The sequence below is a fragment of the Asterias rubens genome, chromosome 11 (assembly GCF_902459465.1).
Source record: "Asterias rubens chromosome 11, eAstRub1.3, whole genome shotgun sequence".
NCBI lineage: Eukaryota > Metazoa > Echinodermata > Asteroidea > Forcipulatida > Asteriidae > Asterias > Asterias rubens.
In genome coordinates, this window is record NC_047072.1 from 10,942,621 (window position 1) to 10,968,905 (window position 26,285).

The 26,285-nt window shown below is 39.1% G+C and overlaps 1 protein-coding gene and 1 non-coding gene across 2 annotated transcripts; both read left to right on the top strand.

Annotated features, from left to right (window-relative positions):
* Positions 1 to 249: 249 nt before the first annotated feature.
* Positions 250 to 25,180, top strand: LOC117297003 (origin recognition complex subunit 3-like). Its single transcript, XM_033780120.1, has 17 exons — positions 250 to 367; positions 3,600 to 3,743; positions 6,020 to 6,170; positions 9,322 to 9,482; positions 11,184 to 11,270; positions 11,832 to 12,019; positions 12,537 to 12,696; positions 13,496 to 13,609; positions 15,684 to 15,817; positions 16,722 to 16,785; positions 18,086 to 18,282; positions 18,720 to 18,850; positions 19,449 to 19,638; positions 20,371 to 20,512; positions 22,247 to 22,363; positions 22,775 to 22,854; positions 23,631 to 25,180. Exons 1-17 carry the CDS (start codon positions 329 to 331, stop codon positions 23,734 to 23,736), a joined length of 2,205 nt encoding a protein of 734 aa, XP_033636011.1. The 5' UTR covers positions 250 to 328; the 3' UTR covers positions 23,737 to 25,180.
* Positions 20,081 to 20,153, top strand: Trnaf-aaa. Its single transcript has one exon. It is a non-coding gene; the product is annotated as a tRNA-Phe (tRNA).
* Positions 25,181 to 26,285: the final 1,105 nt, after the last annotated feature.

A 26,285-nucleotide genomic window follows, 5' to 3' on the forward strand; every position in this document is an offset into this window, starting at 1 on the left:
AAGGAAAATGTAAATAAACATTATAGCCGTTCTAGCTATATCGACTCAAAATCGGACAGTGTTTTTTTGTTGTCAACGCAAGATCATTTGGGTAAAATAATGTCAGAAGATTTCCCTGAGATAATCATATTTTATTCAACATAAAATAAGGGCGCTATTTTATAAAATTGAGCCCGTAAAAGTAGGCATGTGAATGTTTGTACGTGGCGCTCCATACATAAAGAGCAGTCTGTGCCAAATCGACTGGTTCCTGGACGTCATTAAGTTGAACGTTGATGACACGCGCGGAATTGGAATCATGTCATCATAATACAATCCAGTTACAAACATGTGTGCGGATTCTCTACAAACTAGCTCCGTTTCGAAGGTAAGGTGCATTCAAATTCAATAATATTATATCCACATTTTTGTCACTAATTAATAACCGTGCGACGGAGACTGACTTTTACTACACCAGTTTGCTCTACGAAAGTGAACTGAACAAACTCCACCGAAGTTCTGAACTTCGTTTTGTTCACACATGACAAACGGAGTCAGAGTGCACTGGTTATTTTTGGGGCAATCTTGAAAATGGCTATTAGAATTGGCGCGGTGTGTTGTTCTTTCTACGCTCGACCGCTCACGCCTCTTGATTTTGAAATTTGCGCAGGCTACCTGGGGCACAAACTTTGAACACCGCGCGATCTATGTCGTTCAACCATAATTTCTGCCACTTTTTTTCTTTCGTGAAAAAGTAAGCTGTATTAAAAAGAGAATGAAAATGTTTCCTGCCACCACTGCTAAATTTGTTGTGAAATATCAACTAATTTACTCAAATGAAACATTCTTTTTTGTAGAAATTGTGAAAAAGTGGTCAGGTGGTCAGGTGGCCAGGTGGTGGCAGGATCAGGATACTTCTTACTTAGCCCACCTGTTGGTCTCATCACTGTCACCATTACAGCCCACCTTCGATACATGTCTTAAACGCTAAGTTTTCAAAGGTCACAAAATGCATGGTAGTTTGACTGCAAATTTCTCCCATTTCAAAAAGTCCTATACTACTCCAACATACCTCATTTTATTCCTTACATTTATGGAATTACTATGCATGACAGTTGACACATAACAGGGCTTACTAAATGATGACTTTGACCAGATGTGATGATTTGAAAATTGGTCCAAAAAAACGTGTACAAAAATTACATTTAATGTGACATGTTCTTGGGCGCCGCCATCTTTTAATGATTCTCCTCCCTGTTGATCGTGGGCGCCCGGCAAATCTTGCAAGTCATGAATATCCATAAGGTGACGTCATGATCGCTAGGCTTATGTGCGTGTACAGCAAAAACTGAATCTGTATAAGGTGACGTAGCGATGCGCCGTATCTGGAAACTACCACCGCGCAACGTCACCTCCCATATTTACTTTGTACACCACACAAATTGATAAATCAGCATAGCCATACCACGTCACGTGACATGACCTCTTGGATATTCATGACTTGCAAGATTTGCCTGGTGCCCTGACTTCTCACGTCCAACAAGAGGAGAATCATCACATCTGGACAAAGTCATCATTTAGTAAGCCCTGTTATGTGTCATAGTAATTCCACAAATGTAAGGAATAAAATGAGGTATGTTGGAGTAGTATAGGACTTTTTTAAATGGGAGAAATTTGCAGTCAAACTACCACGCATTTTGCGACCTTTGAAAACTTAGCGTTTTACTTTAAGACATGTATCGAAGGTGGGCTGTAATGGTGACAGTGTGATGAGACCGATGTTAAAAGCGGAGCCATTTACAGCTCAACAAGGTGGGCTAGATACTTCTAGAATAGAAACTATAAAAAGGCTCCCCCCTGACTCGTGAGCCTTATTAAGTTATAGGGGTCTAATATTTTGGGCCTCCTTAACGCTATACGTTTTTCAAATCAGCGTTGATAGGTGAAAGTTATACGACTGTTAGCCAGCAATAACTGTCTGAAGTTTTTGTTCTACACTACCATACTACATACTCAATATACATTCATAATGCTTGCATTTCCTTTTTGTTGAGTGAAATTCAAAAATATCGTCAAAAAAAAGCAATTTTCTGCTCGGTACTCACTGTTGTTTTTCTGCAGCATTATGAATGTATATATTGAGTATGTGGGGAAAGTTTTGGTAGTGTAGTACAAAAGAAACTTCAGTAATTACTGGCTAACGGTCGTAAAACTTTCACCTATCAACGCTGATTTGAAAAACGTGTAGCGTTAAGGAGGCCCAAAATATAAGACCCCTACATGTATAAGGCTCGCGGGGGAGCCTTATAGATTCTAGATGTAGTGGCAGGACCGGATACAAAAAGTTGTCTACAAATTTTTATAGAATTTTTTTTAAAAGTCCGCATATAAAATCAACAATTTTAAGGCAGTTGCGATTTAACGTAACCCTCCTCCCGACGGCCGCCAGGCCGGAAGGTGATGAGATTCTCTCGAGCGACAATCGACAATTCTGGTCCAACATGTATAAATTTCAACAGCTAGTCACCAGATTTGCCCCATTTCTACCACTTTTAAAAATCATGACACAAGTTCTTAATCTAAGGGCGTGAACTGATAATCCTCAATGTCTAATGAACACTCAAAACACCGTTGAGAAAATATTGTTGAAGAAAAAGGACAAAATTACCAGATCGCGGAGCGAAATCCCAGGTTTATATTTTGAACGTGTCGCATAGCTTTGCAAACGCTTTATTTTTTGGTTGGACTAAACCATTCTGTGAAAGGAGTGTTACATTACAAGGCAGTGTGTGCGCGCTGTCCGTACATTGCCCGTCGTTCACTCATTATATATGGCGTGCACGCACGGCAGCACTGCCTTGTAACACCCCTTTACTTTCACAGAATGGGTTTAGTCCAACCAAAAAATAAAGTGTTTGCAAAGCGATGCAAGTTTTTTGTCTTTTCTCTTAAAAAATCTTTTCTCAATGGTGTTTTGAGTGTTCATTTAGACATTGAGGATTAAGTTCGTGCCCTTAGAATTTGTGTCATGATTTTTGTCATTTGCCGCTCGAGAGAATCTTGTAACCCTCCGGCCTGGCGGCCGTCGGGAGGAGTGTTCTGTAATCACAACTATGGACACTATTGGTACATGTATTACTCAAAAAAATGTTTAGCCCAAAAACTTACTTGGTTACAAGTAATGGAGAGCTGTTTTGTATAAAACATTGTGAGAAACGGCTCCCTCTGAAGTGACGTAGATTTCATGAAAGAATTAATTTTCCTTGAATTTGATTTCGAGACCTCAAATTTAGAATTTGAGGTCTCGAAATCAACATCTGAAAGAACACTTCTTTGTGTAACAATGATGTTTTTTCTTTCATTAAATTATTTCGCAACTTCAACGATGTTGAGATATACACCAAGTGAGAAGACTGGTCTTTGACAATTACCAATAGTGTCCAGTGTCTTTAAAAAAGGAAGGAGAATGGACCCCTTTTTAAAAAATTTGTTCTTTCTGTTGGGCGAAAAAGGAGGCACGTCAAAAAAGGAAACGGGTTGGAACGCTGTACATGTTTGTTTTTTTTCACCCTAAAATGTTTGCGTACATCAGACTGACCCCTCGTATTTTTTTTGTACAGGGATGCTTTGTTTTCAAAGCTAAGAAGGGCAAACCATTGAATCCCTGTGATTACATGCAACCAGATGAAAACGATACAGATGCTACATGGTTCAGATGCAACACCTATGAGGCATTATGGGATAAAGTTGGTGAAGAAGTCGAGGTAACATTTTCAACTGTGTGATTTTTAAAATAACAAAGCACTACCTGTGATTGTATTCAGAAAAATAAAGTGATACCCCATGCTGAATATTATTTTTCTGCCCCGCCAGTGAAGCCATCCAAAGGGGCATGTATAGTGTTTGCCTTGTCCTATGGGTGTGGGTGTGTACATATAGAGGAACTATAGAGGACAATTGGTGTGGTTAGGTAAGGTTCCCAGGTAGAAAACATGTACAAAGCCAATGGGAGTTTTTGCCAAAAATTTAGTCCGATTGATACAAGGACAACTACAACAAGGACTTGACAAATCAAATCCAAACTTGGTTTGTGGATTGGTCTAGGAATCCCCAGGCTATTGTTCTTGAACCTCCTCGGTTAAGTACTGAGGTCATTATGGCTAAAACAAATGAAATGTTGTCCGAGCAATTACTCAAAAGGGACTAGGCGTGTCAATTCCAAACTTGGTGTGTGGATTGGTCTAGGGATCCCTCAGAAGCCTATTGTTTTTGGACCTCCTCACTGATAACTTAAGAAGGACTTAGCATATCAACTGCCCAAGAAGCCTATCGATTTTGGCCGACCAATAGTGGCATACCGCTTAGCAGATGAGTTTACCTTTCCTCCGACACAAGTTTGCTTTTAATAGCAGATGGGTTTACCTTCGCACTACACAAACTTGCTTAGTAGTTGAGTTTGTCTGCCTCTCACCCAAAGCTTGTTTAGCAGATGAGTTTACCTGTCCCCCTACCCAACTTTGCTTAGCAGATATGTTACCTGTCTCTCAACCCAAGATTGCTAATCAGATTAGTTTGTAAACCCAGCTTGCTTAGCAGATGAGTTGACCTGTCCCCTACCCAATTTGCTTAGCTGGTGACTTATCTGTTTTATTGAGATTGGCAGTGTGGTTTTTCTGGCTCACTAGATTGGTCTATTATTAAGGGATTAGTTGATGATCTTTTTTACCAAATACCCATGGCAGCTAACTTCCAGTTTGGTGTCTCCCAACCCAAACTTGCTTAGCAGATAAGTTTATCTGTCTCCCAACAACCTAAGCTTGCTTAGCAGATGAGTTTACCTGTCCCCCTACCCAAACTTGCATGCTCAACCTAAGTTTGCTTAGCAGATAAGGGATGACATCCTTTTAGAAACCCTTCTTTCAAGCCTGGTTGCTAAATCGAGTAGGGATTAAGAAGTCCATAGAACCCCTGGCTCTTGAATTTTATTGTTGAGCTTGACAAAAGAAACAATTAAATAGTGCTAATCCATGGTAGTGCTCCTGACAACAGAAGCTAGGACAGTTGCTGCCAAGTTTGGGCATGAGGTTTCTTCTTCTGGCTGGCTGGCTGGATCTCTCTATTATTAAGGGAAGTTGTTGATCTTTTGTACCATTAGGGGGTAATACCAACTACCCCTGGAAGCTGATGGTGTCAGATTAAATTTATGAACAAAATACAGAAATACAAATTGTGTGTGTGTATATAAATGGGGTTTTTGTCTGTTCTGTCTTGTATTATATACTTACTACGGACATTTAATTTTTTCGCTATAAAGTACCATTTTCCACATCGCGATGACACAACACACAACGCAAGCTTTTAATCCAAACATTTTCGTTTAAGACAGTCCCCCTCAAACAATAGTTGTTGATCTTTTGTACCCTTAGGGGGTAGTACCAAATACTGCTGGAAGCTAATGGTGTGAGATTAAATTTATCAAAAATAAAGAAATGCAAATTGTGTGTGTGTATGTTTTTTTTTTGCCGCCTTGTTTTATATACTTATTACGGACGTTTAATTTTTCGCTATAAAGTACCATTTTCCACATTGCGATGACACAGACAACACACAACGCACGCTTTCAATCCAAACATTTTTTGTTCGAGACAGTCCCCCTAAAACAATAGCCCTTTATCCGCTTAAGCTGTCTTTTGTGTGACCCCAGAGCCAGAAACCACAGGCCTCATTATGGCTTAAACAAAAGAAATGTTGTCCAAGCCAAAATTTGAAAAGGACTTTGCACATAAAATCCAAACTTGGTTTGTGGATTGGTCCAGGGATCCCCCAGAATCCTATTGTTTTGGACCTCCTCAGTTAAATATTGAAGATCATTATGGCTAAAACAAAAGAATTGTTGTCCTAGAAATAACTTGTGAATGAGATTAAACTCAGCGGGGCATTTGTGTTTGTCAACACACCATTCTTGTTTATACATTTCATTAAAGCCTATTGTTTTGTGCTTTTATCTGAATCAAATAGTTGTCTATTTTTTTCCTTGCAGAAGTTGCAGTCAGAAGTCAATGTGCAGATATTCACAGACTTGCTCCAGTTCATCAAGAATGCGCATTTTGGATATTCTAGCGACGATGCAATACCGCAGCAGCGACCGCGGCGGGTCATCCAGGAGGTGCCTACAGCGGCCTTTGTAGCTGGTAAGGCTTTCCAGAATTTTGAAAATAAATGTTTTTTATGATTCTTTTTTTAAAGGCATTGGACACTTTCGGTAAACAGTAATGTCCAAGGCCCACACTTGGTATATCACAACTTATAAGAGAAAGACTCTGCTAGGGTCGAAACGTCGGGCCATTAACTTTTTTTTGCATTTATACTCTCGGTCCATTTGGTTGGTAAGTTGTTTGCAACAGCTAATTCTATTTTCTCAACTTATATATAAAATAACAAACCTGTGAAAATTTAGGCTCAATCGGTCATCGGAGTCTGGAGAAAATAACGGGAATACCCACCCTTGTTTCCGCACGTTTCGCTGTGTCATGACATGTTAATCCGAAATCTCGATATCGAGAATTGATATTGTTTTAAAGTTTTCTCAAAAAGTAAAGCATTTCATGGAATAATATTTCAAGAGAAGTCTTTTACCATTACCTTCTGTAAACCCTGTAAGTTATTTGTAAATCTGTGAACTTTTTTTGTTCCTGTTCCGAAAGGGTCCAATGGCTTTAAACCCTCCTACTGTCAATGTCCACCAGACACATGTCATGGCCTAGTGGTTAAGAGAATGGTGTTTCTAATCAGCAGAGTGTGGGTTTAAGTTCCATTCGTGACACTTAAGCAAGACACTTAACCCTGATGCTGTGTCCTTCGGATGGGACGTAAAGCCTTTGGTCCTGTGTGTTGTGTAACGCATGTAAAAGAACAGCGTGCACTTATCGTAAAGAGAAGGAGATTGCCCTGGGGTTTCTGGTTTGATTGGCTGCATATTGCGACACAGCACCTTGTAAAACATTACATGGTGTCCTATGCAAAAAGGAGTCTGTCTTCTAATTCAAACGTAGTCCCACATACCTTGCAGGAAAATACTGTCTGTTAAAGCGCCTTGAGCATCACTGAGTGATGGATATGTGCGCTATATAAGAAGGCACTATTGTTATTTTTCTTAATAACCCCTAGTCCACACCTCAATATGGCACAGTGGCATCTTGAGACACACACTTGCTGATAATAGGAAGCCATTGCCTCAAATGGTGCAATGAGAGTTGTAAACTGGAGCCACCATGGCTGAATTTCATGCTCTGCTTACTGTTGAACTATGCGCTTACAGTCAGCATTCGCCTATTGTGAAGGTGCCAAATTGCTTCGCTAGCTGTGTAAGCGAAGAATGCCCAGTAGTGTGGAGTACGCACACACACAAGCAAACATTACCTGGTCACCCATAAGATCCGCTTGGCGTAAGCGCAAAATTGTCTGTTTCCTTTTGCGCCAACTCTTTACTTACGGTAAGCGGAACCATGAAATTTGGCCCCTGCTGTGCTCAATTGCAATGGAATTTGGGCCACTGTTGGATGAGATCAGGCTCTCTGATTTCTTACGGACGGTGTCCGGTCGTGAATGTGCATCAAGAGATAAATAAATACCTTAAGTAGCGTCCTGTTTTACGGCAATTATGATTGCAGGTGATGCTAGTTGTTGTGTCTCTCATCACTTTCTAGTGAGTGAGGCATAGTCCAATAACCATTATCTCCTTTCTTTTCTTCTTGTTTTTTTTTTATCGTGGAATGGTCTGTTGAAACAAGCTCTTAGCTATCCCTATGGGATATTATGCTTGTCTTTTCAGGGGGCACTCCTTAAAAAAAAAAAAAAAAAAAAAATGCAGTTGGTACCCTCTGCCACCTTATAAATACTTAGGTACAGAAGTTATATATATTTATTGACCAAACCATCAGCGGACGGGTTGCCAATTACAGGAAAGGATAATACACAATTAAAAATATTCATATAGCCTATAATAAAACAATATGTAAAGTAAACAATTAAAATAGAAACATCTTAGAAAATAAAATTAAAGCATACATTGAAGGTTAAATAAATTAAAATTCCGAACAGAAACAAATAAGCATGAACGACTGTGAAAACATATTTAAAAAGCATGTGCCTACATTAAAATAAATCCCTAACCTCCTAAGTATATTTTATAGTATCAGTCCTCATCCCATCAAATCCCAACACCAAGGAATAACACTGCTAGTACACAGTACACAACCCATCAAATCCCAACAGCACACATTCTGCATTAGTACCCATCCCATCAAATCCCAACAGGCTCATACCTGTTGGGATTTGATGGGTTGTGTACTCTTGGCTTACTACAAAGTATGAAGAGTGTGGGCCTGCAGTGCCTTACCCATCAAATCCCAACACCTGTTTCAGTGCAGATATTTTTATAAATTTCTAATCCATTGAAATAACTACCCAAAACTACAACTTCACCTCACCCACTCCATCAAATCCCAACACTGTTACCCAAGGCCTGCAGACCTCATCCCATCATATCCCAACACCATATCAGAGATGCACAGTACACATCCCATCAAATCCCAACAAAACCTGCTGTTGGAGTTTGATGGGATGGGGGTTGTTAGGGTTTTAAACTATAAAATAGAATAAACAATAAAAGACAAGGGGAAGAAAATAACAAAGAAAATAATACAAACAAACTGATAAAAAAAAAATGTTGATGTTGTAAAAAAAAAAAAAAATAGATTTGCAGTCTTGTGAAGATACTGTGATAGATTATTATTATTATTTTTTTTTTCAACAAGTAGATAATGTATTCAGCTGAAAGTTTCACTAAAGTGACTTTTATTGTGTCTTCTCGTATACTTTTGCCAATAAATCAGCATTGCGTTGACAAAAACCAATCTGTGACTGTCAAGCCATGTGACACGAGACAATTTACAGGCAACCAGTTCCAGGCAATCTCCAAAAAGAAAAAGACAGTTTCATTTGAATGTTCACCAATTATTCTTGTGGATCGTAAGACAATGTTCAAGAATTACTCATGGGGTACTACCAAAGTGGTCCTGACATTGAGTTTTAGCTGTTTAATCTCTATATTTGTGTACAGCGCTTATAGGCTTTGCATTCGGCACTTTATAAATGTTCCTTTATTATTATTATTATTATTATTATTATTATTATTATTATTATTATTATTATTATTATTATTATTATTATTATTATGCACTGCAGTTGGTTGCCTCCAAGTAACCTGTTAAAGTTACCTCGTGCGACAAGGCCCCAACTAAATTGAAACTAATATTCCTTCTCTACTTTTCCACGTGCTAGGTGTTAATGTGCCGGACCACAGTGCAACATTCACAAGTGTCACCAACCTGCTCAAGGATCAAGTGACCCCTCATGTTGCTAGTCTTTTATCCCGTGATTGCAACAACATCAGAGCATTGATGTCGAACCTAGTCTCCCAACTAATGGGTACCGATGATATTGTAAGCACTTGCATCATTCTCAAGAATTTTTTATTCAATTATTCTAAATGGATTTAAACAGCTACTTGAACGGGAATCCTGTTTAAAAAAACCTGTTTGTAGTGTGTTTGTCTACTGTTTACTTGTAATTTTGTATTACTCATCTGAATTTTTTGTGATTGTCGATCCAAAAACTAGCTACCCTTCTTGATTTGTGGGTTAATGCTTTGGTCTACACGTCATGTTGAAACAAAGTAGTTATACAAAAACGGAGCTCCCACACCGATTGGGTCATATCTGTTTATAATATTGCCTGGTGAATAGTGAAATTTGGTATTCGGTTAATCGCTGGCAAAGTATTCTAAATTAACCAGATATTTGAATGTTTTTTCCAGCCGTTAGAGGGCGCTATTTTCAATTTTTTGTATTATTATTTTTTTGCCGCTAGAGGGCGCTGTTTGTTTGTGGTCATCCGTAGGGCGGATTGATATTAGTTTTAGACAATGTCAATCTGTTCATTCATAAAAATAACCGAATCTAATTTAAAGATGGCGATTTGCTTTTTCTTTTGATACCGTTATTGACCCTACGTGAAGGAAAACTTTCATAATTTTTGAACAAATTACGTCAGAAATGTCATTGTTTTAACTCTTTACAGAGGTGAGCATAGGTGAAATACTTATTTTATGCTGTTTTATGATGTTTTATGCTGTCTTAATAGAAGTTCCATGAGGATTCAGACAAAACATTCCGATCGGTCGTCGCCCGGCCATCGCAGATAATAGGAATCCGGTTTCTTTGTAGTTTATTAAAAGAAATCCGCGCCCCTTGCGGATATCCGGTTAGGTCATAAACGGTATTCGCGGTTACGATTAGGAAAATTATTTGAATTATTTGAATTTGAATTATCTGTTTAATCTCATGTGAACTTAATTTTCTCAATGTTTGAAAACATTGTAAATGAAATCAGCAAAGATCACTTGTTGCTGTTTTCATTCCGGCTGGTTGTTAAGCATTGATTTTTTTATTTGTTTGTGAGAAAAAAATGTTGATGATTTTACGATTGGGTGTGATGTAAAATCAAGCTGTGTAAGGCAGAAAAGAACCCAGTTACAAATAAACCCCCCAAAAAACGGCCAACCCTGGATTAAACTTTTGTTTCCTGGGAAGAAATTTAATGATTAAAATCTATATAAATTAGTTTTTACTTTTGAAAATATTTCTGACCTTTTCTCATTGTTTCACTGACTTGTCTGACGCTGGCGCGCATGGAAGTTTGGGCATGGAGTGCACAATGTTGCACCATCGATCAAACATGCAGTCAGAAGATTGCGCAGGCTCTATACAATGTACTTTGTACAGTGTACATGTACATACGGAGATAGATGCAACAAGTATACATTGTACATACATGTAGTCGCGTCCCTGACTTCTACTAAACTGCGCTGCGTTTCACAATGGTGTATACACGGGTAGAACTTCCAACTGGTCTTGTTTTTCTGTATTTTGTACGGAAATCAAACAAGATTGTGCAAATAAAATCCTGACTTACCACACTATTTTGGGGGGCCTGTTACACCAACATAACGTTTTTTCTGTTATGCCTTATCGCTAAAAGAAGGGGCTCGTCGCAGTGTGTCTTGCAATGGCTGCTCACACCGCAACACCTTGTAAACCCTAAATGATGATAATTATTGTTTTCTTTGTGATTTTCAATCTCAGCTGAGCGATGATGAGGAAGAGCTGAACGTTAAGAAGATTCCAGCAACGATGCCGGTCCTGAAAGCGTGGTATCAAGACACAGTAAAGGTACGTCCAGGTGTTTAGAAGCCCAGATTTTAAGCATGTATTGTCATAAATGTATCTTTCGTATCACAAACATTTTATTGGTCAAATAAAGTTATATTCATCCACTTTAAGGCAACAAGCATGTAGCTATGCACTTCATCAATCCATGGTTCATGGGGAAACATGGACAGACAGTCGCCACATGTAATAATAGTAATAGTTTTGATGTGTCACATGCCTCTGCCAATAATGTGCTCAAGTAGATGGTGAAAACAAAAAGCCATTTCAGAAGTAATACTGGTGTGTAAAATTTGTAAACAGACAAAACAAGACAACTTAGATTTGGCAACTTAAGCCCAGTTCATACTTCCTGCAAATAGGTATCGATATTTATTTTGACGACACAAATTTAGAGCAAATAATTTTGAAAGAGTTGAGATGCGCTCAACTCCTGCGAAACTGTTGCAGCCCAAAACAGAGCTGTGGCATCATTCGCAGGAAGTACGCACCGGGCTTAAAACACTGCGTTAAGAAGTGACAATTTGAAACAAAGTAATTGAAAAGTGTAAACTCAATTTGCAGAAACGGAAAGCCCATCGGCAAGACTCCCCTCCACCTAAACTCCCAAAGAAATCACCACGTAGTAAGAGAAGACGGTCTAGCTGCTTACTGAATAAGAGCTACAATGAACATCCACCCATCGTTTTACTCTTCGAAGACCTAGAGAGCTTCAATCCGAGAGTTCTTCAAGATTTTATTTTGATGTGCAGGTGAGACCGGGGCAATTTCATAGAGCTGCTTAAGCAGGAAATATTGCCTAACAATTTTCTGCTGAGCAGAAATTATCAGGATAATCTGCAGATCTTATTCTGGTAAGCAACATTTTATTGTGCATGGCCACTTTCTGTGCTTAAAACGAAGCGTGTGGAGAAGGCTGCCTGCCTCAAAAAAATAATAGTCTCATTATGCAAAATCCCTATAAACAAACTAGCAAACATATTAACAAACCTATTAAAATTTGGGCTCCTTTGGTCATCATCAATGAACAAAAACACCCTTGTAGCAATCTACTTACAGGCATGAAAATCTTCTGTATTTTTGCCTATTTCTGATTTTTTTTTCTAAGCAGAAATCGGAAATCTGCTAAGCAGATTTGAAAACTGCTACTAGATTTCAAATCCCAAGTATTGAGAGTCAAAATAAACAACTATTAATTAACCATGTAGTGCACACTCAAACTTGTCCTAGTGTCCATAACTGTACTCCCATGTTTCTTTACATACCCAGCCAGTACTTGGTAGAGCTCCCTCTTGTGTTCATCTTTGGCATAGCGACATCAGTAGCTGCCATTCATCGAATCCTTCCCCAGGATGTGTCTTCGCTTCTCAGCATTGAGAAGTTCCAAGCTCAGCCCTCGACGGTTTACTTGGGTCAACTCATCAGTAAGGTCAGTCAAGGCCCTAGACTGGGCCCCTGTCTTTTCTGGAAGGGTAAAGATGGCCCAGCGTCCAATTTCATAAAGCTGCCTGGTCTCACAGGCCCAATGATTTCATTTGCTACAATTTCGTCGGATAATTGTGTAGTGGCGTAAGCTTTCCATATGTGTTATGATTGATCCCAAGTGATGTAGTGTCAGCTTGCACTTTCTACCGTCTACATGCAGCATATATGTGGATACTGTTGTATACATCATGTTGTGTTTATTATTGACTGTCAATCTCCATGTGACATGAATGTGAGGTCAAAGGTACATGTGTAAGGATACAGACATCCGGTCAGGCTGGTATCTGGGCCCAATTTTGATTCCAAGTAAAACTGGGCATGGATTTTTGATCCACTCTGCGACGTTTTGGTTTCCTTCAAACATTAAGCACAATTTCAAGCTGACTGATGGTTTTTTCATTTAAATTTTGAAATGGCTAAGCGTTGCAACACCACATATTACTGCTCAAAATTAGAAGGGCCATCAGTCGTGTTCCGTGGCTGAGGGTGTAAATGCCATTTAGTCAAAAGATTCTGTAAACGACCAGCGACCCAATTTATAAAACTGTTTAGCCCTGAAATCTTGCTTAGCCTATTTTCTTGTTCAGCGTAATTTAAGCCGGGAACCAGTCACATGAAATGTACACTGCATCATGGGATTTTGATTGTTAACATCATTGGTGCTAAGTAAGGTTTTCTATACTAAGCAGATTTTCATGTCGTTTACCCCCAGTTAAGAAAATGTTATTTTATCTTTATTCCAGGTTCTTTTGACGCCATCCCATCCTTTCAAACTCGGACACAAAGTCTTCCAACTTCTTCTGGACATTTTCCTCTTCCATGATTTTTCAGTGATCAACTTTGTCAAGGGACTTCAGGTCTGTTGTTGGTGACTTATTGAATATTTAATTTAATTTCAAGACATAGCTCTCAAATTAGGGGGGGAATGTTTAGCCCTAGCAGCCAAACATTTGTCAATTTAAATTGGACTGTCAAAATTGCTTGCTTCGATCGTGCAGTCTGGTGTGCTTGACTCATTTTGACTTGAACCATTCGCAACAACAGATTTCTTATACAGGTGGTAATTCAAATTGTTACGCAAGAAACATGAATTACCTTTTTTATTTGACTGTTACTTAAGGTGTACCGTTTTTTTCTGCAGATAAGACGCGTCTTATCTGACTTTTTAGACCCCAAAAACATCAATGCCTCTTATCTTTCGGTGCGCCTTGTCTGCTGACGATTGATTTCCAGTTCAAATCAACGATCTTTGTGAAGAATCCTTACTCAATAATGTGGTCAAACAAGGCTATTCAGACACTGAGACCGTATTTTCGTTCGAACAATGCCGCAATCCCCAAGACGGTCCAATTATTCCAACAATGCTGCAACGTGTTTATTCCCCATGACCGCGCTTTCATTCCATCAATGCCGCAATGCGTCTAGCTTTCGGTCTAACAGACGTCGGCGGTGTACAAACGTTTTTCTGTGTGGCCGGGTATTCGTTCCGAAAACGATTGACAATCAATAACTTCATACAAACGTCATTCACCCAACCGCTCTGTGTGGTAAACTTTGAGGGTTTTTATTGTAGAGAACAATGATCTCTGAAGTGTGCTTTAGGCTGAACGTAATTTAAAAGGATGGGGTAATAATTTATTTTTGTATTTGCCTCTTTTTAGACCTTTGTGATTGATAAGTGCTTTGGGAACTTAACTGTCATCTTTGGTAGGACAAGAGTTTTATATTATTGTTACAATAAACGTTCAAATCGTATTAAAAATTGCCTCTTTTTAGACGTTTGCTTTAAAAAGTATTATGGTAACGTAGCATTGTCTTACTAGGATATGATTGGTATTTGTTTTGTAAGGCCAAATAAAATAATACAACACTAGCCAACAAAATTAGGGACGAAAACACATTTTATTTTATTGAATTATTTTATTGCTTCAAAACTTCGGGTAGGAACGGTTTTTAAAATCATGTTTGCCCTTGCATAAAACTTGCCTTTAAAATCAACGATGTCCAAGTTCAGACTCGAACATCTCTCAAAATGACACAGAAAACGCAAACCGTTTCGAGGTCTGTAAATTTAATCACGCAACACAAAAGCAGATATCGCGCCTATAGTTGTTGTTACTGTGCGTGTGACAATAAATACAAGAAACATTGAACGCTAGAGGGCATTTTGGAACAATGTAATAGCGTGAGGTTAAACGCCCTCTATTGGAAAAAATTATGCGAACCAGCAATAAACGCATAGAGACAAGACTCTACGTGATTGGGCATGCTTGGGATTCGCACAGTCACGTGGGAATTTTAGCGCATTTCCAGGCAGTGCAAATGCGAGGGCGTAGCGCAACCCGTCGGCGAACATCGCTCAATACGGTGCCCACATGTCCCCAACATCTGTTGTGCAATCTTGAGATTGAGCAGCGCAATCCACAGTGTACATGTGCATATTAATGTGCATGCAGCGACATCCCGGCCGGCGAATACATTACTACACACACACGCTACGTCCGTCTGTCTTTGCAATATATCTGTATCAGCAAGGATCCTCGTTGTGGGACGTCGGATGTCCAGGGAGGCATTGTGTTCATGTTGCAAATAAAATTAACTTCAGACAGTGCGTGGACCATGGTTTCTGCCCGCTGATTGGGCCGGACTTTATGTTATTAACAATATACAGCGTTGGCTGATTGGATGAAGGTCGGTATACGTAGGTTCTCAAAGGCAACAAATTACGTCTTTGTGTCAATGTACCGACACCGGGTGGCGCCAGGTGTTCTTTTGTGTGCGGTTAAACATGCGCCTTGTGCGGCGGTGCACCTTGTCTGCTGACCTTTGAATTTTTTTGGGTCATTTTAGCGCCCTGCGCCTTGTCCGCCGAGCATCTTATCCGCAGGAAAATACGGTAATTAATTTTTTAATTTTCTTGTTTATTTACAGTACTCACTAATGGATCACTTCTTCAGTAACCCTCTGAGTTTGTTATGCTGTAACTATGGAGAAGGTCTCAATAGAGTACGTACGTTGAATCACGAGCAGCTAGAGCTATTCAGGCAAGCTGTGTCATTCAGAACGTAAGTATCGCTTCCAAAAAGCATGGCCAATGGCTCTGTTTAAATGTGTCTTGGTGGCCTCATTAGGGCAAATAAAAATAAAAACATGTTCAGCATCCTCGCCTGCTTCTTTGTAGAGGCGTTTTTTTTTTTACGTTTTTTTTTTCTTTTCGTTCGTAGTATTTTTTTTATAAAAAAAGACAATGTTTTGACGATCTCGGCAAAAGAGATTAATTTTTTTTAAAAATAACCCAGTCGTTTGGTCGTTTGTATTAAGAAATGTGTTTGACGGCCATTTACCCCCCCCCCCCCCCAAGAACACTAAACATGTTTTTGTTTGGCTAATTTTGTTGTTAATGTTCACAGAAGTAATGTTTGTGAAATGTTATTACTTTTGTTGACACTTCCTTTTCAGTCTTCGTGTGTTTTAAATTTTGTAACATGCCTTCAAACTTGAAGTGTTAATTTTGTGCCATGCCTTCAAATTTGCATTTTAACTTTTCTAACATTCCTTCTAACTTGCATTGTTAAATTTTGTAATATGCCTTCCTACTTGCATTTTAAATTTCGTAACATTCCTTCCTACTTGCATTTTAAATTTGTAATATGCCTTCCTACTTGCATTTTTAATTTGTAACATGCCTTCTTATTTGCATTTTACTCACTACAGGGTTTCAATGTTGCTTTTACTGTATCTTTTGTGATAATTTTTTTAAATCGTTCTTATCATATTTTTGTGTACATTCTTGATGTACATATTTTATATAATACTTTTAATCCCTTCATGTTATTTGCTGTTTACAGTTGATGTTGATGAATGTGATATTAAAAAAAAATAACCCAAACCTAATAAACAAAAATGAATGGAAACCAGTCTAAGGTAATGCATCTTTATCTTTAATATCTGATCTCCTCTCTCCGTCAGGTATGTTGAAGACCAGCCACCAGACCAACAGAGGGCGCTCTTGCTTGATGATAAACATCTGAAGGTAACCATTCTATTTATTTATTAATTTTTGTATTTACCTTTGATTGGATGTGAGGTTTTGCATTAGGGGTAAATAATTTAATGTGGTTTTACCCTAACACAGAACTCGGGGGAAAGTACTGCAGAGACAGTGCATATACATGTACACATCGGTGTACTGTAAGGGTAAAACAAAACTGTATAATAATAATAATAACGTGTTTTAAAAGCGCTTCCGACATTATTACCCCTGGTCACTGGGCCTTAAATCATTCCTAAACCATCTCAGCTCCCTGGGGAGTATTCAGCCTGTGCGCAATGTATGCGCTACTCGGCTAAACCAATCACAAGATCCATCTCTGCCCTCACAGGTACCCATTTACCCCTGGGTGGAGAGAAGCAATTATAGTTAAGTGTCTTGCTCAGGGACACAAGTGGCACAACCGGGATTCGAACCCACACTCTTCTGTTTTGTCAATGTCTCTGTACACATGCTCATGGTTATTTGTTATAATCGTTGTGTTGTGGCCGACTGGTCTAGTTCACAGGACCAAAGCTTGGTTGTTGTCAGCAGCAGAGTGTGGGTTTGAATCTGGGTTTGAATCTGGGTTTGAATCTGGGTTTGAATCTGGGTTTGAATCTGGGTTTGAATCTGGGTTTGAATCTGGGTTTGAATCTGGGTTTGAATCTGGGTTTGAATCTGGGTTTGAATCTGGGTTTGAATCTGGGTTTGAATCTGGGTTTGAATTTGGGTTTGAATCTGGGTTTGAATCTGGGTTTGAATCTGGGTCACGACACTTGTGCCCTTTAGCAAGGCACTTAACTGTAACTGCCTTGTAAAAAGTTGGGAAGGTACTGCATTCTGGACTGTAAAGATGGTATACCCTGTTTCAGCCCCAGGAGTTGGTGGCAACGTGCCCCTGGTAGCAGTTGGTGTGGGACCACAGCCCAAATCGGTTAGGTGTAGCCCTCACCTTCAAGAAGCTGTATGGCAAGTCAAGGCTCTTGATGCAAATATCTCACGTTAAGAGAATTAAATAAGGGATTTGAGGGATTACGTGGTAAGGTATCAACATATGTATTTGGTTTGCAGTAGCACAATGTGTGTATCTACTTGCCAGTGGAGTTTGTTCTTAAGAGAACTGTCTTGCTTTATATTCTACTAGCACAGAGTACATTTTTCAGATTTCGGGAGACTTCTCAGTTCTGAAACGCACTGTCCTGCTTTTTAACTACTACCTGGGTGGAAGGTAGAAAATCGCCTGGGACTACTACTTGAGAATCAAATGATTAACCCTGGTCCTTTGCAAACTGTTCAACAGAAAACACTGCAGGAACTCTTGAAGAAGCTGTTCGATTACCACAAGGCATTCTACCCAGTGATGGAAAGCCTGAATATCTTGACGGGCCACCTACCACATCACCCACTGGGAAAGCAACAGCGAGAGCTGTATTCCATGTGTCTGGAAGGGAACATCTGGGACTGCCAGGGGTACAAGGAAGCCTTTGCTCTTCTCAGGTCAGTCTTTGAAATTTGTTAGTTTTTTTGTTTGTTTGTTTGTTTGTTTGTTTGTTTGTTATTGTGTTTACTTAGTTTACTTACTAGGTCAAGGAATGCTTCTTCTCAATGAACCCAAGTCTCGTCACTCCTGGGGTGACAGGTCTTTTTCTTCAACTGCGCCAAGCATCTGGAACTCTCTACCACTTAATTTTAGATATTGTAGCCCTCCTCATGGAAATGCTATTCATTTCCATTTCTTGCAGTTCTAGTACATGTTGTTCCTGCATATATGCCCTGATGTCATTTCTCTATCTTCTTCTCCGTCTACCTCTTTTCCTTTTCCCTGTCCTTGGTTGTCAATCCATTATTCTTGCTGTCCATTTATTCAAGGTTGACGGTGTTAAAAACCATATAAATAAGTACTTCTTATTGACTATTTATTGATTATTGATTAGATTAACGGCCAGAGTGGAGCTAATGACCATCCTGACATCTTGTATCGAGAGACTGTCCTGCTCTGATAATCCGTTACAAGAAGCTCGCTTTCAACTTGAAACCTTCCATGCCAGACTACAGACTCTCACAGGTATAGGCCCAATTTATCTAAAACATTAAGTCTCCTGACAATGACGAGAGCAAGCTAGAGTTCAATTAAGAACTCACTCCGCAGTAAAATTAAAGGCAGTGGACACGTTTGGTAATTACTCAGAATAATTATTAGCATAAAATCTAATGGGGAGCTGTTGATAGTATAAAACATTGTGAGAAACGGCTCCCTCTGAAGTAAAGTACATGTAGGTTTTAAGAAAGAAGTAATTTTCTATGAATTCGAGACCACCGTTTTAGATTTTGAGGTCTCGAAATCAAGCATCTGAAAGCACACAACTTCGTGTGACAAGGTTGTTCTTTCTTTCATTATTCTCTCGCAACTTCGACGACCAATTGAGTTCAAATTTTCACAGGTTTGTTATTTTATGCATATGTTGAGATACACCAAGTGAGAAGACGGGTCTTTGACAATTACCAATAGTGTCCAGTGTCTTTAACGATCCACTGTTTTCGAATCCCACCCAAGATATGTCTGTGATATTTTTTGGTCGGGAAAGTACTGAGTTTACAGAGCTAACGCACATCGGTGTGTGGGTAAAAACCAAAATTAATATACATATATTCCTATCATGTAGACGGGTGCCATGAGCCAGTAGAAGAGGAACCAGAGGAAGACACAGCGCAGGAGTCTAGTAACAAGACCGAGAGGATAACACTACGCTCCCTGCAGCAGAAACTGATGGAGTCGGTGAAGAAGACTCGTAAGCCAACTCGCTACGAGAGCCTGGTGGAGGAAATATTGGAATACCTTGACTCTGTCTTCAGGTAGGCTTGTTTACTTTATTTATTAATTGTATACATATTAGATTTTATATATAAATACCTGGGTGTGTCAGCTGGAAGCAGACTTCGAGTCACGGGTACGTCTGCTGTGGCAATCTGCATTAGATCGCATTGGTTGGGTGGCCCTACAGCCCCCATGATGATGATGATGATGATGAATTTATCAAATGAAATCGTCTTCTATCATAATTAACAGTGCTCGATACAGATCAAACTTTGGCATATCTCTCTTCTGTGTAACAGAAGAGAGGTAACGGAAAAAAAATCTGCTTGGGGCAAAAACAGCCCCGGGGCCTCCATGGGGCTATAAGATACAGTGTGAAAGGGGCTAATAAGTTGATAGTTGAAAATTATTAGAAAATCCCATAGAGAAATAATTCTATCTGAACTTTATAGGATTCGAACTGCCTCTAGCTACCGGGCAATCTCGGTGGTCTAGTTGGTAAGACACTGCTCTAAAATTGCAAGGGTCGTGGGTTCGAATCCCACCCGAGTAAAATGCCTGTGATTTTTTTCACAGGACTCGGGGAAAGTACTGAGTATACAGTGCTACACACATCGGTGTATATGGGTACAACCAAAAATTAATATTCTTTATCCCGATGCAAATTTAACATCTATTATATCTGAACTTTGTCAAAATTAAGAAAATGACATTTTGAGACCCTCAAGTCAATGCTGCTTCATTTTTATTTGTCTGTTTTTTAATCACAGGAAGTACTTGGTGTGTCCACAGACATTGACTCTCCATGAGATTTTCTACTACAATTCAGTTGCTGACGTTAGACGCCATATAAACGCATCACCAAGAGCTGCCATACAGACCGCATTAAACAATCCATTTCATTACCTACAGGTACGTATCAAATCTCTGCTTATATTCTAAGCCCAAAACCTGCTAAGCACAGACAGAAAAATCTTGCTTAGCAAAAAATGTAGTCCATAAAGTTTACACCGTTGCGACTGCTCCCCAACTGATTTTGTGCTTAGCTCAACTCTTGCAAAACATTCGCTGCGAAAACAGCTGTATATCAAAATTCATATTCAAGGGTGAATGTTCTTTTTTAAACAATTGCTTTACTGTTTTTCACAAAAAACTGCTGACAAGAGTCACAGAAAAACCATTGAGTAGAATTCAGAGATTTAAGTTATTGCCCAACTGATTGTGTGAAGTTGGACCCAGTTCAAAAGTGTGTTCAAAAATAGAACGAGCTGATTGAAAACTGGTTACCAACTCAAAGGACCTAACATTCTCCTCTTTTTGTTTTGTTTTCTTGGCTAGTCGATTGATTGTTTCTGTGTTGTTTTATAATTGTTTGTTTCTCTCCCTTTGTTAGGCACTTTTTTCTTTGTATAACGCCTAGCTTGCTTTGTATTATATGGAAAGGTTTGCGGTAACACCATGTAATGACTATCTCTAATGAGTACGGGTGGTTCTGAAAAGAACTGCTGGTTTCATCTTGTCGTTTCGATCAGTATGTTCTGATCGTCTTCCGGAGAAAGACGCTTTGTATTATTATTATTTTAATTTTTATTATCATCAATGCAAAAAATAGTTAGTGGCCTGATGTTTCGACCCTGACAGAGTCTTTCTCTTAAGCCTTCCAGAAAGACTCTGCTAGGGTCGAAACGTCCGGTCACAAACTACTGCATAAGGGTATGCATAACATTTTAACGACCAATACTCACTTGGTCTTTCACTATGTTTGTGTCTCTCTGATGACCTAGTGAATTTGTACTTGTACAGGTTTGTTATTTCATGTGGTTGTTTTGATGCATGTACTGGTCTTTGTCCATTGGTTATTGTAAATGTACATTGTTATTAAATGTACATTATTAGTGTTACTATTAAAAATTGGTAATTGTATCACACGTTTTTTAAATTTTTACTATTATTATTATTATTATTATTATTATTATTATTATTATTATTATTATTATTATTATTATTATTATTTTTTTACCCTGTAACTTGTTTACAGGTCAAGCAAGATAATTCTGTTGTTGTGTAATCTATGAAACTGTATGTGTATATGTCGGCCATGGCAGGACACTACTGTGCCTCTCCCCCTCCAACTTAAATTGTTTAGGTCTAAATGTATTTGTTTATCTTTACTCTTTCATGTCTGTATCAATGAATCAATATCTTTACTCTTTCATGTCTGTATCAATGAATCCTTTAAATCCAAGTTAAAAACCCATTTGTTTACAATGAATTCCTTTTAGTACTGTTACTGTGTTAGTGTTGTTTGTATCCTTTCTCTGCATTTGTGTATTGTTTTGTTTATGTGAAGTGTAAGACACTTGTTTCAGGAGGCCTATCAACTATAACTTATTCATTTATGTGTACCTCAGTGCCTTTGAGCAAGTGTTTGATTAAGGTGCTTTATAAATTCTCTATGATTGATATCATATTTGATATATTCATTTAGGTATTGCACAATATAAGATAGATAGATAGATAGGCCTAGCATTTATTGTCCTTATTTAAAAAAAAAAAAAAAATAGGAATTTGATTCCCTATGGCAAAAATGGGTAAACAAAATTCCACTAATTATCTTGTATTTTATGAATACTCGTGGTTACACAGAGTGAGCACCCTCCGGCCGATACAGAAGGAATACTAGCCACTATGCCTGATGTATGCATAGCCTACAAACTGCATATGGAATGTGGACGCCTGATCAACCTCTACGATTGGCTACAGGTAATATGGACAAGTTTTCAGTAACACGTGATGAAAATCTCTCAATGAGTTGGGGTGGTTCTGAAAAGAGCCGTTGGCTACCGGTTATTATCTAAACTTTAACACTTTAGTAGCGGCCACAGGTGGCTTGTAATAAAATGCCCCCATAGCGGCCGCAACTGGCCGCAAGGTTTTACCTACTTCCATTCACATAAAGAGGTCAAAATAAAGGTCGTATCCAGGTATGAATTTTTTTTCAATGTAGTATGTTAATATGGTATCCCAATTTCTGAGCACAAAACTCAATTTTCTGTGTCATGTTATTTCATGGTATCTACTGAAACAATTTTTATATAAAAATATTTGCAATATTAGCAGTGTCTGGGCGCTTTGAAAACATTATCGGAAATTTGTGTTCTTTTTTTGGTACAGGCCTTTATCACCGTGGTTACAGGTAACCAAGAAGATGATGACAGTTCTCTTGGCAACAAGAAGCCAGATCCACAACTACAGTATCCTTACAGAGAGTTAGGCATTAGAGTCCAAATCACGCGGCTTTGGCTACAACTATGGATATTGGCTGTAGCAACCACATTTAATAATAGGCCTTTTCAGCAGTCTGGCCGTAGCAACTGTCGAAACCATCAAAGTGGAGGCAGCCTATTAATGATGATAATAGTGGCTTCATTTTATAGCGCAAATATCCGTCACTGTTAAGAATTCAGTATTTTCCTGCAAGGTATTGTGGAGCTACGTTTTTGAAGTATGTGACCAATTCCATTGTAATGGTTTATAAGTTGGTGTGGCGCAATATGCAGGGAACACTTGGACGACCCCCTTCTCTTTTAAAGGAACACGTTGCCTTGAATCGGACGGGTTGGTCTATAAAAAGCGTTTGAAACCGTTTCTTATGAAATGCATATGGTTAGAAAGATGATTTAAATGTAGCATATAATGATCCACTCAAATATCACACAAACTGCACGGTTTTCATTTTACATCGCCAAGTAACACGGTCGGCCATTTATGGGAGTCAAAAATTTGGTCGGCCATTTGGCCGACCGTGTTAGTCAAAGAAGTAAAAAGAAAACCACGCAATTTCGAGGCATATTTGTGTAAATCATTGTATTCTACTTTTAAAACATCTTTCTACCAATATGCATTTTATAACAAACAAGCACAAACACTTTTTATAGACTAACTCATCCGATCCAAGGCAACGTGTTCCTTTAAACTGTTGTTCACAGTTTCAGTGTTTTTCATTCTGATCCTTAACGTTTGACATCAGAGCTCGCTTCATCCGTGCCGTATCGGAGCTACAGTTTCTAGGATTCATCAAAGCAACTCGTAAGAAGACGGATCATGTGTCTAGGCTGACTTGGGGTGGTATATGACAGAGACATCCTGCCCCCCTCAAACCCTCTCACTCCCCCTTCTCTCTGCCCAGGGGTGCGGATGAGGTTAGAGTGCTTGTTGTTGGCACTTGCAGTCAAACACAAGTTCAAATTCATAGAGGACAAAAATTGGTTATCAATTTTGTTGCTTAGCAGATATGAGAAGGATACATGTGACATGGTAGTTTTGCTTGTAACAGAAATGCTAAGTTCAGAGACTAGCTAGGAGTGAGATTTTTCAGTCGGGTTGTCAGACTGTTGAGTTGAACACTGGATGAGTTGTCTGACATCCATAAGGCTAATTTGATTAGCTGGACGGCGGCATTAGTCTTTTTCTTGTCGCCACACCTGTGGCCCTGCTGTCGCCACACCTGTGGCCCTGCTGTAATCAAAGAATATCGCACTGTCTCAAAGACTACTCGTCGTGCTTTCACATCCAAAATTATTATGGCTTCTATCATTTTTTAAAGCAAAATGTTTCATAAACTTTCACCAGAATGAGGGCACACAAAGTGACAACTGGCGGAACAAAATCGGCATAAAAACATGGGTTTCTATTTTTAAAATGATTTCACCTCCTGAAGGTGCTTGCCTATAGGCAATTATTCCCCACCCTGCGCTTTTTTCCCCCTGGTCCCTGGTCTGGCACTGAGGGGTGAGAAACTGATTGCAGCACGTGTGAGCATGAGACAGACCCCCTGAGGTGTGACTCTCACACCTGATGCATGTGGTGTTCTGGTAAGCACAATGCTGTCGTGCTAAGCTACTTTCTGTGCTTAAGCAGCTCTATGATATTAGGCCCAGGTGGCTCATACACTGATCTGAAAAAGTTTTCAGAGATTTGCGGTGATGCGGCTTATATTATTCCGTCAAGGGCTTGCCCCTTGTAAATTGCTTGTCGACTCAGGTTAAACAAATGTACAGAAACTATGCCACTTTGGTGATTTCTTTGTAATTGTTAAAAAGAGAAAATCAAAATGAAATGACAAAAAATGAAATGAATTGCTTCACTCAAGTGAAGTAGAAATTATTTTTTCAAAGGATGTTTTTTTATTTTTTTATTATTTATATATATTGCCAATGAGTTTCCAGCGTTGAGAATTACAATCGTGTCTTCTTTTGTAAATATGAACACATATCACTGACGGCCTCCCTCAATCGCCCTTCAAAAGACCACCCATGCCCAGCTCCACACAGGGATAGCCTTACCCCACACTGGTCAAACTGTCCAAACATTCCATCACGGCATCAAAGAAAAGAATGTGCACATGTGTGCATCAATAAATGACTGGCACGTCCCGACACATTCACCCTTCCATTGATTGAGGGAAAAAAGACAAGAAAAAAAGAAAATGCCACAGAACAATTTGTATGCACTTCCTCCTCTGTCCGTGAAAGTTGTGGAATTTGGAGTAACTGTTGCCCAGTAATCCAGGCCTACTAGTTCAACACCCAAATCCTTTTAGATTGAATCACGACGGACAGAAATCTGTGACTTAATCCCAAGACAATGAATTGTTTGGGTTTGTAGAAAGACCTCCCCCCCCCCCACCTCTCTCTATCCAACTGCACGTAGGACACGGACATAGACGTGGACACCCACTGTTCGCAGATGAGTGTCAGGGATGAACAAATATTCAGTGCTCGAATCGTGGCATTAGAATACTATGTAATGTCCGTAACGTTTGTAAATGCTTCATATTATTATTATTATTATTATTATTATTATTATTATTATTATTACCAATAGTGTAGTAATTTTCAACGAATGTGATTTTGAGGCAAACTTGCTTAATAGTCTCTCATCCAAAGGTTACTTGTTGCAGATGAGTTAACCTGTTCACTGAAACCTGCTTAGCAGATGAGTTTATCTGTCTCTCAACCAAAGCTTGCTTAGCAGATGAGTTTACCTGTCCCCCTACCGAAACTTGGTTAGCAGATGAGTTTACCTGCCCCCCTACCGAAACTTGCTTAGCAGATAAATTTATTTGTCTCTCATCCAAAGCAGATGAGTTTACCTGTCCGCCGACTACCCAAACATGCTTAGCAGATGAGTTTACCTGTTCCCCTACCAAAACTTGCTTAGCAGATGAGTTTACCTTATCTTAGGCAAACTTGCTTAATAGTTGAGTTTATCGGCTTCTCAACCAAAGTTTGCCTAGTAGATAAGTTTACATGTCTCCTAACCCAAGCTTGCTTTGGGTGAGATAACCTGTCCACCTACCCAAACTTGCTTAGCAGATGAATTTACCTGTCCGTCTACCAAAACTTGCTTAGCAGATGAATTTACGTATCCGTCTACCAAAACTTAGTTTATTTGTCTCTCATCCAAAGCTTGCTTAGCGGATGAGTTAACCCGTCTCCCAACCCAAGCTTGATTGCAGATGAGGTTACCTGTCTCCAAAAAACAAGCTTGCTTAGCAGAGTGTTTACCTGTCCCCTACCCAAATTTGCTTAGCGGATGACTGTTTTATAGTTGAGCTTAACAAAAGAATCAAATGAATAGTATTAATCCGTGGTTGGTGCTCTTGACAATAGAAGCTACCACA

Excerpts from the sequence above, each read along its gene's own strand:
- LOC117297003 (XM_033780120.1), top strand. The coding sequence starts at position 329 with ATGTGTGCGGATTCTCTACAAACTAGCTCCGTTTCGAAG. Across the intron at positions 11,271-11,831 it reads GGTATCAAGACACAGTAAAG|AAACGGAAAGCCCATCGGCA; the intron begins GTACGTCCAGGT and ends CTCAATTTGCAG. Across the intron at positions 18,851-19,448 it reads CAGACTACAGACTCTCACAG|ACGGGTGCCATGAGCCAGTA; the intron begins GTATAGGCCCAA and ends CCTATCATGTAG.